Raw genomic sequence first — 16,105 nt, forward strand, 5'->3', positions numbered from 1 at the left:
GTACATCATGCAAGCATACTATGAAATAATGAAGCTGGAGACCGATATGACAACCTACAGGGCGAGACTACATACCAAGTGGCTGGAACGACCCCCGGATATTCAGGTCACCAAACAGCGGACACAAGAAAACCAAGGATGTACAAGAAATGAGAGAGTGGGAGATTTGGGAAGAAGAAGTAAAACAGACGATCAAGTACTCTCACAACTGGCGAAATCCAGGAATGGATAATGTCCACAACTACTGGTACAAGAAGCTCACTTGCACACACAAGCATGTGGCAGAGCAGTTCACCTGAATGAAAAGGCACCCAGAGACAATCCCAAAGTTTCTCACACAAGGAATCACATATCTGAAGCCTAAAGATGAAGATACAAGAAACCCGGCAAAATATAGGCCAATCACCTGCCACCCAACAATGTACAAGTTCCTGACCAGCTGCATAACCAGGAAAATATCAGACCACTTGGACAGCGAGGACAATGGCCGAACAGCAGAAAGGATGCAAGCTGCTTAGCAAAGGATGCTAGGAGCAATTAACTATAGATTCCAGGGTTATGGAGCAAGCCTACAAGAAGCGGCACAACATGTACACAGCCTACATTGATTACCATAAGGCTTTCAACTCTGTGCCTCATAGCTGGCTAATAGAGGCACTGAACATCTACAAAGTCAATCTGATAGTGACAAACTTCCTAGGATAAATGATGGCAAAATGGAATACCACCATTAAGGTTGAAAACATCACAACCAGGCCAATTCCCATCAGGAGAGGAATCTTTCAGGAAGGTGCCCTGAGCCCATTGTGGTTCGGTCTAGCACTTAACCCGCTATCTACCATGCTCAACAGTAACAAGTAAGGATATAACCTCAAAGAAGGAAGGAAGAACAGGTACACCCTCATCCACCTGATGTACATGGATTACATTAAGCTCTATGCGGCAACCAAGAAGCAACCCCAGCAACTACTCCGGATTACCGAAGAATTCAGCAAGGACATCATAATGGAATTTGGTCTAGACAAATGCAAGACACACGGATTGAACCAGGGAAAATTAGTCAACTGAAACTACCAGCTGCTCACTGGTAAAGAAATCGAAGCTATGACAGAAGGAGAGACCTAGAAATACCTAGGGATGATGCAGGCTCAGCAGTTAGAGCACAAGGAGATCAAGAAGTGCCTGACCAAAAAATATCATAAGAGACTCAGAAGCCTGCTGATCACTTTTTAACTGTGTTCCCACCGTTCAGTTTTGCTGAAAGCAAAACTGAACGTGGGAACACAGTTAAAGCCATAACTACCTATGCAGCTGCAGTACTAACATACACCTTCATAGTCATAGAATGGACTAACACCAAGCTAGAGGGTATCATGCAGAAGACAAAGAAGACAAAGACAATGATGACCAAGAGCCGCCAACACCACCCGAAGTCATCAGTGGAGAGACTAACAATAGATCGGAAAGAGGGAGGAAGGGGCCTGACAGAACAACAGAAAACAGCGATAGTTAATCTGAAGGATTACTTTGAGAACAACAACACCACTCCACCTGACCATAAGGAAGATAGATAAGTGGTATACCCCACTCAACCTAAGTGCGGAGCCTCCTCCTGCCCAGATGGCACAAGAAATGAAGCTAGAAAGATGGGCAAAGAAGACACTCCGTGGCAGACACTACAACGACTTCCATCAAGATCACATTGATAACATTGCTTCCAATGCATGGCTCACAAGCGGGATGCTCTTCCCTGAGACTGAAGGATTCATGCTCGCCATCCAAGACTAGGTAATCAACACCAGAAACTATAGAAAACACATCGCAAAGGAGCCTGGAATGTCAGATGACACATGTTGATGATGCCACCTGGCCTCAGAAACGATCCAACACATCACTGCAAGGTGCAAGGTGATCTCCCAGACTGAGTACGCTTGTAGACACAACTACGTAGCCAGGATAATACCTCAGAAGGTATCGAGGAAATACCAGTTGACCAAAGAAAGTGTACCATACTACAAGTACGAACCCCAGGCAGTACTAGAGACCCCAACACAAAAGGTGTACTGGGACTGAGTCATAATAACGGATAAAACCATCCCGCACAACAGACCGGACATAACCCTTGTGGACAAGATGGAAAAGGCTACTTACCTGATTGACATAGCGGTGCCAAACACTAGCAATGTCCAGAAAACCCATGAGGAAAAACTTAGGAAGTATATGAACCTGAGACATGATGTCAAGGAGATGTAGCATATGCAAGAAGTAATGACCATCCTGATCGTCGTGTCAACCACCTGTGCCAAAGACTCTACAAGAGCACCTACAAGGAACTATAGAAAGTCACAATCCTTAACTGTAGGATAGTCAGAGAGTTCCTCGACCAACAGTAACACCAGACATTACAACAAACCTGTGTACTTGGTAGCAGTACTCATCACGAGGTGGAACAATCAGGGAGAAATAATATAAGAGCAACAATAATAATAACTCACATGGTGAGATCAGAAAAAGGGCAACCATATGAGAAAAATACTTTGAATTACGTGGTCTACAGAGCTTGGCAACCAGCCACCTCAAAGATTACCTGATTGAGGTTTATAAAGCTCTGAGAGGGGTTAGTGAAATGAATGAAGGTGGAAATTTTGCTGCTATAGAGAATTCCAGAACTTGGGATTATAAACTGAAATTACAGGCGAAGTTTCTTTTAGCGAGCAAGTAATTTTTTGCCGGAACAGTTTGCCTACATAGGTAGTCAAGACTGACAGTTTAAATAAATTCAAAGGTCAACTGGATAGTTAACTATATGAGAAGGGAAACAAATAATTTGTTTTTTCTTTCTTTCTTTCTTTTTCCGGCCAGTGCAGCAAAAGCCCGTGGCTTGTGCTGTGTGGCACACACACACACACACACACAGAAAAAATTAAAATAAAATACTCCTATGTATATATATTTATATATATATATAGCCACTTTATTGCATAATCATTCTGTAAAACTAGTGTGATATTGCATAATCATTCTGTAAAACTAGTGTGATGTTGCATAATCATTCTGTAATAGTTTGGAATTTCATCGCTACTCTGCAATATTAGGGTGGTATTATATCATTTTGTTCATAAAAACATCCACCTTGCTGCTATCCTTCACATTCCGCTCAGCAGCAGTATGGCATTAAACTCAGTCAAGATGCTCTGATGAATCTAAATGTAGCCCTGTGGATTGGATGGTAAATGCTACATTCAGCATAGTTCTAATGAAGCTTATCACTCTGACTGTATTCAACCAACAGTAAAGTTTATATTTGGTCAGATCGTTTGGGAATGTATAACGAGTGAAGGAGTAGGCAAAATACATTTTGTAAATGGTGACTGATACACAAAAATTTTAAAGAAGACTTTTCTGCACATCATTAGAGACTCTTTTCAAAGAACAGAAAAAGTGTTTTCCAACATGACTCTGCACCTTTCCACACTGCATATTACATCAACATTATGTATTCATTTAATGCAATTTCTAATAACCTAATTTTATCTTTTTCACACACTTACTATTTTACCATATTTTTTAATCTTTCGGTTAAGTAATTTGTGAAAGACTGCAACATCCAATCCTTATCATGGCCAAGAAACAGTCCTGATTTGAACCTGACCAAAAACTGCTGGAGTACTATAAGACAGACAATTTCTGCTAAAAAACCTTCAAGGAAGATAGCATTGCAAGAAACCAATATTCGTGTTTGGTACCATGAACTAAACAGTGATTATATCAAGAACCTGTAAAATCATGCCAGATAGGTGCAAGGTGGTAATTAAATCGTGGGCCCCCGGGTGCCAAGTGATTGTGACTGAGCGATTTCTTTGTACTTTCACTGTGATTTCCTAAAAGGCAAATTCTAGTTTTCTTTTATGTTCCTCCTCCTCCTCTTAAGAAATCCTTTTATTTAACAGCAGCTTTTGTATCAAAAGTAGTGGTAAAGAGCAAGTAAGGAAAGTAACCTTTCTTTATTTTTAATGGTTTACATACTAACTCCTACTAATTTTGCTTGGTCACAACCTGGTACTGCTCCTGTCTCCCTGTTGGTGGGGCTTGACAAGACAGAAAACCTTGACAGAAAAGTTAATCTGCCAAGGGTTGAATGGAGCTAACATGGATCATGAGGACCATTATCCATCTGTTGAGCCTCTCAAGGACAGGTCAAACCGACTTTGACACTTTCCACCCCAAGAGACAAAGAACAGAAGGATACAAAAAAAAAGAAATTCACTGCTGTTCCTTATAATACATTTCCAAACAAGTCAGCCGATAGGTACACTTTCTCCATTTCTTATTCAGCAATGTCTCGAGAATGTTGCTGGATCACCTAAAATGGTGAAAAGACTCCACTCTGGAGATTTACTTATAGAACCTATGAATAGTAGACAATCTGAAGCACTGCTCAAAATATCAAACTTTGCAGGTATTCCTGTCACAGTAACTCCTCATACCATCCTACAAATCTCTAAAAGCATGCTGTCTGAATGGGACTTAATAAATGTTTCCGAAGAGGAATTAGTTTAAGAGCTACAAGAGCAAAAAGTTGTACAGGCAAAGAGAATTAAAATCAAGAAAGATGGTTGTTTGTTTGTTATTTGGTTTTTAGGAGCATTAGCAATGAAGGCCATATTGCTCCGTGAATATGCGGTGGTCATTCCCTGACCTTTCCGCATCCTCTGTATTTGGTGGTAACGGGCTTGAACCCCGGTCTAATCAAGAAGCGTGTGCTACGCACTGCTGCTCCTTCTCACCTGGCTACAGAAGCGCCTGAGAAAGATGGTGAACTGGTTCCGACATGCAGTGTTATACTGACCTTTTCAACACCAACCATTCCAGCTTCAGTTAAGGCTGGATATCCAAACTGCCAAATCCGACCTTATATCCCTAATCCTCTCAGATGCTTCAAGTGCCAAAAATTTGGCCATACTCAAACGTGTGTAGCGGGGTTTCAGTGTGCCCCAACTGTGGATCCAAGGAACACACACACATCAGTATGTCCAAATTGTAAGGGAGGGGAGCCATCCTGTTTACTCAAAAGTCTGTGAAACCTAGAAAACAGGAAAGAAAATACAAAAGTATAAAACAGAAAACAAAGTGACTTACCAAGAAGCAAGGAAACAAGTTTCACTCACCTGAAACTCACATATGCAGCTGCAACACAAATCGGAAGGAACTCAAACTGAACTATCCATATCACCAGCTACATATCCATTTCTGACAGGGCTTGGCTGTTCTAGCGAGTCTACAGCAATCCCCTAGGGAACATGTAAAAGACCAAGCAAATAATCCTGGGGGCTCACATTTTGGCACACCCAGAGTCCTGAGCTGGATATTATCATTCTTCTCTTTCTTGGTGATTCCCTTCTACTTTTGACTCCCTCTCTGTCTTAAGGTAACTCGGGAATTTTTTTTTTTTTTTTGCTGGTGCAGCATAAGCCTCAGGCTTCTTTGCACCATATAGCTAATAATAATAATAATAATACCCCAGTCACTGTACCACCAACTATTACTCCATTACATTCAGATGGTGAGTCTGAGAAATCCTAAACCATAAAAGACTCAAACTGCAAACATGGAAATCGATGACACCACCAACAATGATGAAATCATCTTAGAAATACATGCCAAGGAAGATATGGATACTCAGCGACCCATTTTCCTGAGAAAAAAAACTAAAATTGGGACATTACGAACAGATTGGCTCTAAAAAACAGTCAGAAGCAATTTCTACTTCTAAAGGTAAATAATGAATCGGTTCATTCAATGGAATTGGAGAGGTCTCTGTAGCAATATTGACAATATTCACGATCTGATAAATCAGCATCATCCAGCAGGCATCTGTCTACAAGCAACAAATCTCTTCACAATGACACTTTCAGTTAAAACTATACACTGTATAGGCATGACAGGATCACTACCCACAGGTTTACATGGTGGTATGGCTATATTGATTGACAATAAAATTCATTCCAGACATATTCCTCTACAAAGAAGTAGCTGAAGTATACCTTGCTCTTGGAATAATGCTTACTCTTGCATCAATATATATCTCACCAAATCAGATCTTGATGATAAGATCTGATTTGGTGATATATATATTGTATGATAAGATCTGATTTGGTGATATATATATTGTATGATAAGATCTGATTTGGTGATATATATATTGTATGATAAGATCATCTAGATCATTAACTGATCTAGATGATCTTATCATACAACTACCCTCTCCTTTCTGTGTGTTGGATGATTTTAATGCACATCACCAGTTATGGGGACCTTTACAGACAGACAGACAACTGGAGATGCATAATAGAGGATTTTCTTGTAAAGCATAATCTCACACTGTTTAACATAGGCTGCCACACCTATGTCCATTTTCCGATAGGCTCAACCTCTGCTACAGATCTCTAATATGCTCACCTACATTATTCCTGGACTTCGAGTGGACAGTTTTAGAAAACCCATTAAATAGTGACCATTTTCCTATAATCTGTAAGATCTACACAAGGAGAAACATACCAGTAAGTGGTCGAACTACATGGAAATTCTCTAATGCTGACTGGAATAAATATGCATTCAGCATTACACTAGTGATGATATTATCCAGCATTTAAACACATTACAGAACAGATATTGGCAGCTGCTACTACTGCCATTCCTCGAACTTCAAATGAAGGATCCAAACACAAAAACTACTGGTGGAATTCTGCATGTAACACTGCTAAGAAAGAAAAGACCGAGGCATGGAATCAGTTTTGAAAGAATCCAACCACTGCCAATCTCATAATCTACAAGAAACTTAAAGCTCATGCCCGTTACATCAGGCAAAAAGCTAAAAAGAATCTTGGATTCATTTATAGGATTAATCTGGCAGAAAATAAAATGCCTTACTGAAAAGTTTCCATTAATTCCTTCCTCAATCATCGTCGAGGATATTGCAAACAAACATCCTCATGGAATTTTTTGCTCCTCATTCTACATCAACCGCATATCATCCAACTTTCCTAAAAGTCAAATCAATAGCTGAAAAATATAAAACAAATTTCAGAACAAAGTCAGCCCTCTTATAATGAACTACTAACAATGTATGAATTAGAAGAATCTTTAAAAAATTCAGAAAACAGTGCACCCGGTCCAGACGGCATATATAACCTAATGCTAAAGAATCTAAATGAAAGACCGCTTTACTCTCTCCTAAAAATTTTCAACCGAATATTTGTCGCAAATTACTTTCCCATTTTCTGGAAACATTCTATAGTTATTCCTATTCCAAAGCCAGAAAAAGACCAATCAGACCTGCATAATTATAGACCAATCTCACTTACTAGCTGCTTGGGTAAGACTGAAAAAAAATGGTACACAGTAGCTCATCTGGTATCTGGAAACTCAAACTACTATGAACAACAATCAGTTTGGATTTCATAAAAGCAAATTTACCCTAGACCTTATGATAAAGGCTGAGGCAAACATGGAAAATGCATTCATAAAGAATGAACATTTCGTCATGGTGAGCTTAGATATAGAGAAAGCCTTTGAAACCTTGTGGCATCATGGCATCCTTTGTGACCTACATTCCCTAGGACTAAGAGGACATTAACCAACATTAATTCGGAGCTTTCTCAAAGATTGAACCTTTCAGGTCCATTATTGAAGTGCACTCTCCAGAATCTCTATACAGGAGGAAGGAGTCAAACAAGGGTCAGTCCTCAGTGCCACACTCTTTGCAGTTAGAATACACTCTCTAACAACAACCATTCTGAATTCAGTAGAAATTTATCTTTATGCCAATGACCTCACTATATCCAGTTGCTCATAAAATATGGCACCTCCGTAGCCAGGTGGGCAGAAGCAACAGTGCATAGCACACGCTTCTTGATTAGACCGGGGTTCGAGCCCATAACCACCAAATACAGAGGATGTGGAAAGGTCAGGTAATGACCACCACATATCCCTGGAGCAATATGGCCTTAGTTGCTAATGCTCCTAAAAACCGAATAATAACATATATAGCTCATAAAATATGTGCTCCATTGAAAGGAAACTCCAACTGTCAATAAATAAAACACAATTATGGATGTTAAAAAATGGTTACAGACTGTCTCCAGGGAAAACTGTTGCTATACAAAAAATGCACCCTGATCCTGACTTGCATTTCAGTAACCATGTTATACTAGCCAATGACAACATCACATTTCTAGGTTTAACATTAGATAAGAAATTAAACTTCCTAAAGCACATACACTGAGTTGACAGAAATCATTGGATACCTACCTGAAGCACTGAGTCCACTAGTTCACGAAGGTGTTCCACAGGTATTTCCATCCATGCTTGCTGCACTGCTGTCCATAATTCCTTTGCATTCCTGGGTGGAGGATCGAAAGCTTGAACGGACCTCTCCACAGCATCCCAAAGGTGCTCCATAGGGTTCATGTCCGGTGAACGGGGAGGCCATTCCATGGTAAAATCTGCAGAAGGCTCCTTGAACCATGTTCTAGTCATCATGGCTCTGTGCAGAGGCAAACTGTCCCGATGGAAGAGTCCATTGCCCTCTGGGTGCTCAATGACCATGAAGGGACGCAGATAGTCTGCAAGGATGGACACATAACCCAGACTGTTCAGAGATGCATCTAGACGTACAAGAGGTCCTAACGTGTGCCTAATCTGTATAAAACCAGTTGAACACACCCCAAACCATTACTGGCCGTCCACCTGCCTGAACAGTTCCTTGTTGATATGATGGGTGCATAGCTTTGTGCGGTTTTCACCAGATATGCACCCTCCCATCTGCTCGAAATAACTGAAAACAGGACTCATCAGACCAGGTGATCCATCTCCAATCATCCAAGGTCCAGTGCCGATGTTCTTTTGCCCAGTTGAGATGTAAAGTCTTGTGTAGTGGTGTTAGCAATGGGACTCTGGTGGGTTGGTGGCTCCCGTAACCTACTGTGGCCAATGATCACCTGATGGTCTTGGTGGAGATGTTAATGGTACCTCCCTCGTTGAAGTCGGCGGTGATTTGTGCCACTATTGCTCTCTGGTTGTCTGAAACAATGCAAGACACATGTCGATGGCCGCACTCATCCACCACCTTTCTCCACCCACAGCGCTGTCCATGATGAGATGTTATTCCAGAAATGGCATATTTCCAATACACTCTTGATATTGCCAAATGGGGATAGTGCAATTTCTGTACCACCTCTGCAATAGAGTGACCTATAAGTCGGGCAACCACTATCATCCCTCTTTCAAAGTCAGTTAACTCACGACATTTATCCATACTGACATCGAATTACTGTCTATGTGAATGCAGTGATGAAGTGTACCTATATACCTGCCAAGCAGTGGGTTCGTTCAATAGGAAGAAGGGGGAGCAGCGTTCCATTGCCCAGGAACCCCATGAATTCTGTCCTTTCAGTGTACAAACTGTTTTCCTGAAGAAAATGAATATTCTCAGAGTGCTCTCTATGATGTCATGGGGAGCTGACCGATACTCGCTTCTCCATCTGTATAAAACCATAATTCGATCTAGACTGGACTGGTCACCTCTATATGACTCAGCTAGAAAATCAGCATTACAGTCCCTAAATACTATTCAACACAATGCCCTTAGAATAGCTCTAGTGTAGATGCATTTCAAACATCGGCAGTCCATATATATCAATGTGCCTGAACCCCCCATTATCCTTTCAGAGACTGATGTTTCTGCTTATGTATGCAACCAAACTTCGGAGTCTTCCCACATGTGTGGGAAGACTCCGAAGACTTCCCACACATCTGATGGAATCAGATCCAAGGATGTAAGACAGAATTGGCCACTAAACAATATCCAAGCAGACACAGAAAAAATGGAGCCAACATGGTCTACATTCAAACTGTTATGTGATGACTTTTTTTCAGAAGTGGGGAAAACAGGTGCTAGACAATCAAAATATACAGCAGTTACATGCATCAGCAAATACACACGGTCTGCAAATATATACTGATGGAACTAAATCTAGATACATGTGTAGGTGCTGCAGTGGTTACACAGATTAACAACAGTGTAACTCCTCTGTTGTTAGTTCTTTCAATTTGTGTTATCTCTGCAACTCTTCTCCCTAGTTGCAGTATTTACACTGCAGAATTTCATAAAATCAAAATGGCTATTGAACATGTCAACAACATGTCTAATCAAGAGATAATAATCTACATCATTTCCTCCTTGAGTGCAGTAACTGCTGTACAACACAAATATCACAACTCTCATCCTATTTTAAAAGAGGTCAGAACGCACTTGGTAAATCTAAGAGAATACAACACAGCGGTAAAGTTTTTCTGGGTTCCTGGGCATGTCAGAATCCAAGGTAATGAGAAGGCAGATCAAGCAGATAAAAATCCAGTCAACTCTGTGTCTTCACTTGCCTCAATTCCTTATATTGACTGCAAACTCATTATAAAACAGGGATGTATTGATCAATGGGCATCAGTATGGCAGCAACAAACCCATAATAAGCTCTTCCGAGTAAAGAAAATGCCACAATACTGGAAATTTAATTCACAATTAAACAGACGAGAAGAGGTGGGGATGCCCGATGCAAGGACACGCATCGGGCATCCCCATCTCACTCACTCACCTTTACTTGTTGACAGATGATGAACCTCCTCACTCTCGTCATTGTCCCAACCTACTAACGGTGAAACGCATCCTTTTTGACTGTCCACACAATCATGCTGCTTAATTAACAAATTTTAAATCTGCTCTAACCCAAAATAATTCATTAGAGATGAACCATATTCCCAGTGATGATGCAAATCTGTCCGACCTATTCAATTATTTAAAGCAAATTCATTTATACAAACTTATCTGATATATGAGAAAAAAAAAAGATTTCATTTGTGGAACTATTGTGACAGGCACAATATGACTTTGTTGTTCTTATGGCAATAAACCCCACTTAAAACCGACCAACCAATTAAATTGTGTGGTGGATCAACAAGAGACTAATATCTGTTATACAGAAGATCTAATAGTATCACAAACATATTTATCTGCTGCTGATATAGTCTTTGTTTTTCATCTCATTACTTAATATTAATTTAAAGCATTGGTCACAATAAAATAACATTCATATGGCCTGCAGTCTATTTATATGATTATTTCATAAATAAATATGTCTAAACAATTTTTCTTTAATTTATTTTCTTATTGATAAAATGAATAATAATTTTACATCAGTGTATTAGAAATTTGAGGCTGTGGGGCAATTATTTAAATTTTAATGCTTGTTTTGGGAGAAAATTTACAGTGATACAATTTACGTGGTTGCCACTGCAACATCTTTTTAGTCATTCTGTATATTAAATAATGAATCAAATGGCAAAAATATATAAAATGAAGTAATTATGATATTTACGAGAGAAAGCAGACAATAGATTATGAGAAGAAAGAAAACTTACTTATTGCCAAGATTTTTTTTATTCTCAGGCTGTTTTATCACCATTGAAGCAGTCTGATCAGCCAAGAGAACATTACTTAATGGAGGAAACTGGGATGAATACAAATGAAGATCATTTTTAGTCATGAGATTACTCTCACTTTCAAAAACAGTACTGTTCATTAAATTTAATTCTTGTAACTCTTTACTATACGAATCTGTAATATCAATCAAGTTGGGATTCCCTTGCCTGATGGCAGTGACAAAACTGAAACTTCTGTTTCGTGAAAAACTTGGTGAAATAGGTGATTCTGCCCGATCAGCATTCAAATTTTGTATACTAGGTACTTTTAAAAATGAGTTTCTTTTAGTAGAAGACACAGCTTCACATGCACTTCCAATGACAAATGTGTTATCATTACTAATAGTATTGGATTTTATTAGACCACATATATGTGATTTTGCAATTATGGAAGCTAGCACCTTTTCATTCTGATTATCATACATTAGTCTGCTGATACCACTAATTGGTTCTGTTTGAGTAGCACGGGTAACAGCAGAAACTTCATTCTGAAGATTAGGACAGGATTGAGCCAGATGTAATTTATGCAGAGGAGTTATCTTATGACTAGTTGTTGAGCTGCTGCTACTCCTAAGAAAAAAAAAAAAAAAATTTTTACAGATTAGTAAATATATTTTTATAAATAATTTCTTGGGTCATCAGTTATTATTGAACAACAAAAATACAGGTTTCTTGAATGAAATATTACATAAAAACTATTTTGAAGAAAATAATGCAATTCTGCATTATGTTTTCCTGTAATTACTGGGAAAACTTGCCCCCCCCCCCCATGACAGTCACAGAGCTAGAACTTAGGCTCTTTAGAAATGATTATTTCTCCCCGAGTTAACCTAAACTAATTTCATTTAAGTCAAATAACATCACCGAGTAGGTGACTCCATTATCTATTTTATATAAAAGAATATTTTGGAAAATAGTACTTTTTCATGTGCACAATTTTTGCTTTCTGCAAGGTGGGGCTAACTGCTATTGAATCATACTACAACAAAGTGATTGACAGGTCTGTCTCAAAGACCATGCCTAGGCACATCACTCTTAAATTAAGCTGCATATACCACAGCGATGACATATTATCTGATAGCATTTAGTAGTGCTACGACACAATGTTGACAGTTCAGCCGTTGTTAACCGTGGGGTTTAATTTTAGAATTCCACATATCTCAAGGCAACGATTCAATTTTTATAAGTTTCTTCACAGCTATTAGCAATGTTGTTAATAAAGGCAGTAATAGAAAAAAGAAAGATCGTATCAGAAAGGCTGAGAAGAAAAGAAAAGATATTGAAGAGTATGAAGCAGCACTTAAAAATCATGATACCGAAGAAAACAAAGTGATTATAATAAGTTAAAGGTTTCACAATTAAGAAAGGTAAGATACGAAAAGACCAAAAAAAATGAATCACATTTTGTTGATAGCTCTACTGAAACTCCAATTGTTGATAAAAAAGAAAAAAATCGTAAAATATAAAGTGGTAAAAGACGAAAATGATCAAATAGCGATTCCTGAGGTGCCTCCATAGCCACATGGGCAGGAGCAGCAGTGCATAGCACATGCTTCTTGATTAGACCGGGGTTCAAGCCCGTGACCACCAAATACGGAGGATGCGGAAAGGTCAGGGAATGACCACCGCATATCCCCAGAGCAATATGGCCTTAGTTGCTAATGCTCCTAAAAAACAAATAACATAAATAAATAACAACAACAGAGATTCCTGAAAATATTTGCAGTTCAGGAAATTTAATATATGAAATTTTTGGAAGTATTGAAACTCCTTTGGATGAAAAGTTTCAATTTAGCCGCAACAAATAATACTGTTCGCTAAATGAAAAAATTTTATTCGAAATTAAGATTCCAGGACAATTGAAAATAGTTTATTCATCAGACCAAATAATGCCAAATAGTTGTAATGCTGAAGAATACAACTCTGTAACACTCAAAACACTTTATTCTCTGGAGCCTTCAGGTTTACCTCTGCATAAACTACTTTTAAATGTAAATGCAATTGTTATGGTTTTAAGAAAGTTAGATATAAAAAAAATGGAATTTGCAATGGTACAAGACTACATGTAGTGGAAATAAGGAAGAAATGTTCGGTATGTGAACATCACGGGTGACAGAGCTGGATCGAAAGAATATATTCCACGGATTTATATGTACTCAAACAAAGGGGAATATAAATTAATTTTTCAAGAAATTGGCTTTTAGTATGGTAGAATATTTACAGTGATACAATTTACGTGGTTGCCACTGCAACATCTTTTTAGTCATTCTGTATATTAAATAATGAATCAAAAGGCAAAAATACATAAAATGGAGTAATTATGATATTTACGAGAGAAAGCAGACAATAGATTTTGAGAAGAAAGAAAACTTACTTATTGCCAAGATTTTTTTTATTCTCAGGCTACTTTATCACCATTGAAGCAGTCTGATCAGCCAGGAGAACATCACTTAATGGATGAAACTGGGATGAATACAAATGATCATTTTTAGTGGAAATAAGGAAGAAATGTTAGGTATGTGAACGTCATAATGTCAAACATTATCTAAGGTTGGTGTTGACTTAACATCCTAGCATCTTGACTTAAGTCATGGTGATGACTTAACAGCGGCATGTTTTTTGCATGGACTACTGTACATTGCATTAATTAGGGTGAAGGCAGCTAAAAATTTCTTTGTATTAACGAAAAATGAATCAAAATACAAAAAAATTGGACAAGAAATGTTTATAATAATCTGATATATAAATGATGGTCTAGGTAGACTTGAACAACAAGATCTTTGGATCATGTTCATGGATAGGGCTCTCCTATGGTATTTTAATAAGTTTGTGAGTCTAGTTTTTAAACGGAGAGCAAGGCTAGATAGTAGTTCCCGCCTCCTCGTTGTTGTTGTTGTTGCTGTTGTTTGGTTTTTAGGAGCATTAGCAACTAAGGCCATATTGCTCCGGTAATATGCGGTGGTCATTCCCTGACCTTTCCGCATCCTCCGTATTTGGTGGTGACGGGCTCGAACCCCGGTCTAATCAAGAAGCATGTGCTACGCACTGCTGCTCCTTCCCACCTGGCTACGGAGGCGCCTCCGCCTCCTCGTGGCTGGGGACGGTAACACAGCCAATTAGTATATGTAAGACAACGATAGCTAACACTATATCCTTCTTGGCTGTGGCTAAGAGGATTAGTGCTCTCCTAAGATGTGTTGTGATGCTGAATTTTAAATAGTATTTTATTATTATAATATATTTTTAAGAACAGCTTAAGATAATATCACTGAAGAAGCATAATCCACATATAAGCCTAGGCTTAGGAGGTGGACTTGCTGAAGGTAAGTTGAATGAATGTTAGTTCATGCTGATGAGCACCAATAAGGTCTTCCACATCCTCTTTATCAACCTCCAGACCCACTGATTTACCAAGGGTGGTGAAGATGATGGTGCTTTGTCAAAGCACCATCATCTTCAAATCCATCAACATTATGGATAATTACAGGCCAGATATTTTTTTAGGTTGAAATTAAGCACCTGGTGGAAACATCATTCCAACCACTTACAATCAGCCTCATACAGTCCAGGATGTAAAACTTCGACCTCCAAAAATCGTTGAGGGTGACATTTTCACCAGAGGTCGCTGCAAAGCAACTTTCAGACATTTTCTTGAGGTTTCCTATCACCAATATGCAAAGCACTGCATATGGGTAGAAGTAACCCCAGAGGAACGTACCAACTGCATGGTACTACACTTAGAGTGGTAGAGAATGAAAAAGACCTGGGAGTAATTGTGCAGTCAGATATGAAGTTTTCTGAGCAATGCAGACAGGCTGCAAGAGCAGGTCATGAGGTTTTGTCAATGATATACAGGAATTTTGTTAGCAGGGAAAAGGAGGTGATTATCCCATTGTATAAGGCAATGGTCAGGCCACATTTTGAGTACTGCGTACAGGTCTGGAGGCCTCATTTTAGGAAGGATGTAGATTTCCTTGAGCGTGTACAGAGAAGGGCAACAAGATTGGTGAGGGGAATGAAGGGATCCTCTTTCCAAGGAGGCTTAAGTTCTGCAAATTGCAGCAGCTGGAGACTAGGCACCTGCAAGGTGATCTGATTGAGGTGTATAAGGCCTTGAATGGGTTGAGCATGCTGAATTCTGATGGGATTCTTCCACTTGCTCAGATTATGAACCTAAGGGGATATAAATTCAAACTGAGGTTATAGAATAGATGTGCGGAAATTTGCCTTTAGCCAGCGGGTGGTTAATTGCTGGAACAAACTTCCATCTGTCATTGTGGAAGTCGATAGTTTAAATAAATTCAAGGAGGAACTAGACAAACATTTAGGGGGAATGGTTGTGTGAATTTTTTTTTTTTTTTTTTTGGTTGATGCTACATAAGCTCATACGCTTGCTTTCTTGCATCACATGCCTCTATTACTATTATTATGAAGCAGCAGCAGCAGTGCCTTCACGGGAAGCTTGTTTTTCTCAAGATAACTCTTCCCTGAAGGATGGAAAACTTCAAGCACCCATTCACTGAAGACATATCTTGTAACCCAGGCCTTCTTGTTACTGAGCCAAAACACT

The 16,105-nt window shown here is 39.0% G+C and overlaps 1 protein-coding gene across 1 annotated transcript in view; it reads right to left on the minus strand.

Annotated features, from left to right (window-relative positions):
* LOC150074956 (uncharacterized) overlaps window positions 1–16,105 on the minus strand; it is a 735,724-nt gene that overhangs the window by 357,568 nt on the left and 362,051 nt on the right. The window contains exon 12 of the mRNA XM_090389002.1: window positions 11,476–12,105. Within this exon, the coding sequence (XP_090245128.1) occupies window positions 11,476–12,105 (630 nt within the window). The remainder of the gene's footprint in view (window positions 1–11,475; window positions 12,106–16,105) is intronic.

This window comes from Mastigoproctus giganteus, chromosome 14, assembly GCF_048544385.1.
Source record: "Mastigoproctus giganteus isolate SK-2022 chromosome 14, ASM4854438v1, whole genome shotgun sequence".
NCBI lineage: Eukaryota > Metazoa > Arthropoda > Arachnida > Uropygi > Thelyphonidae > Mastigoproctus > Mastigoproctus giganteus.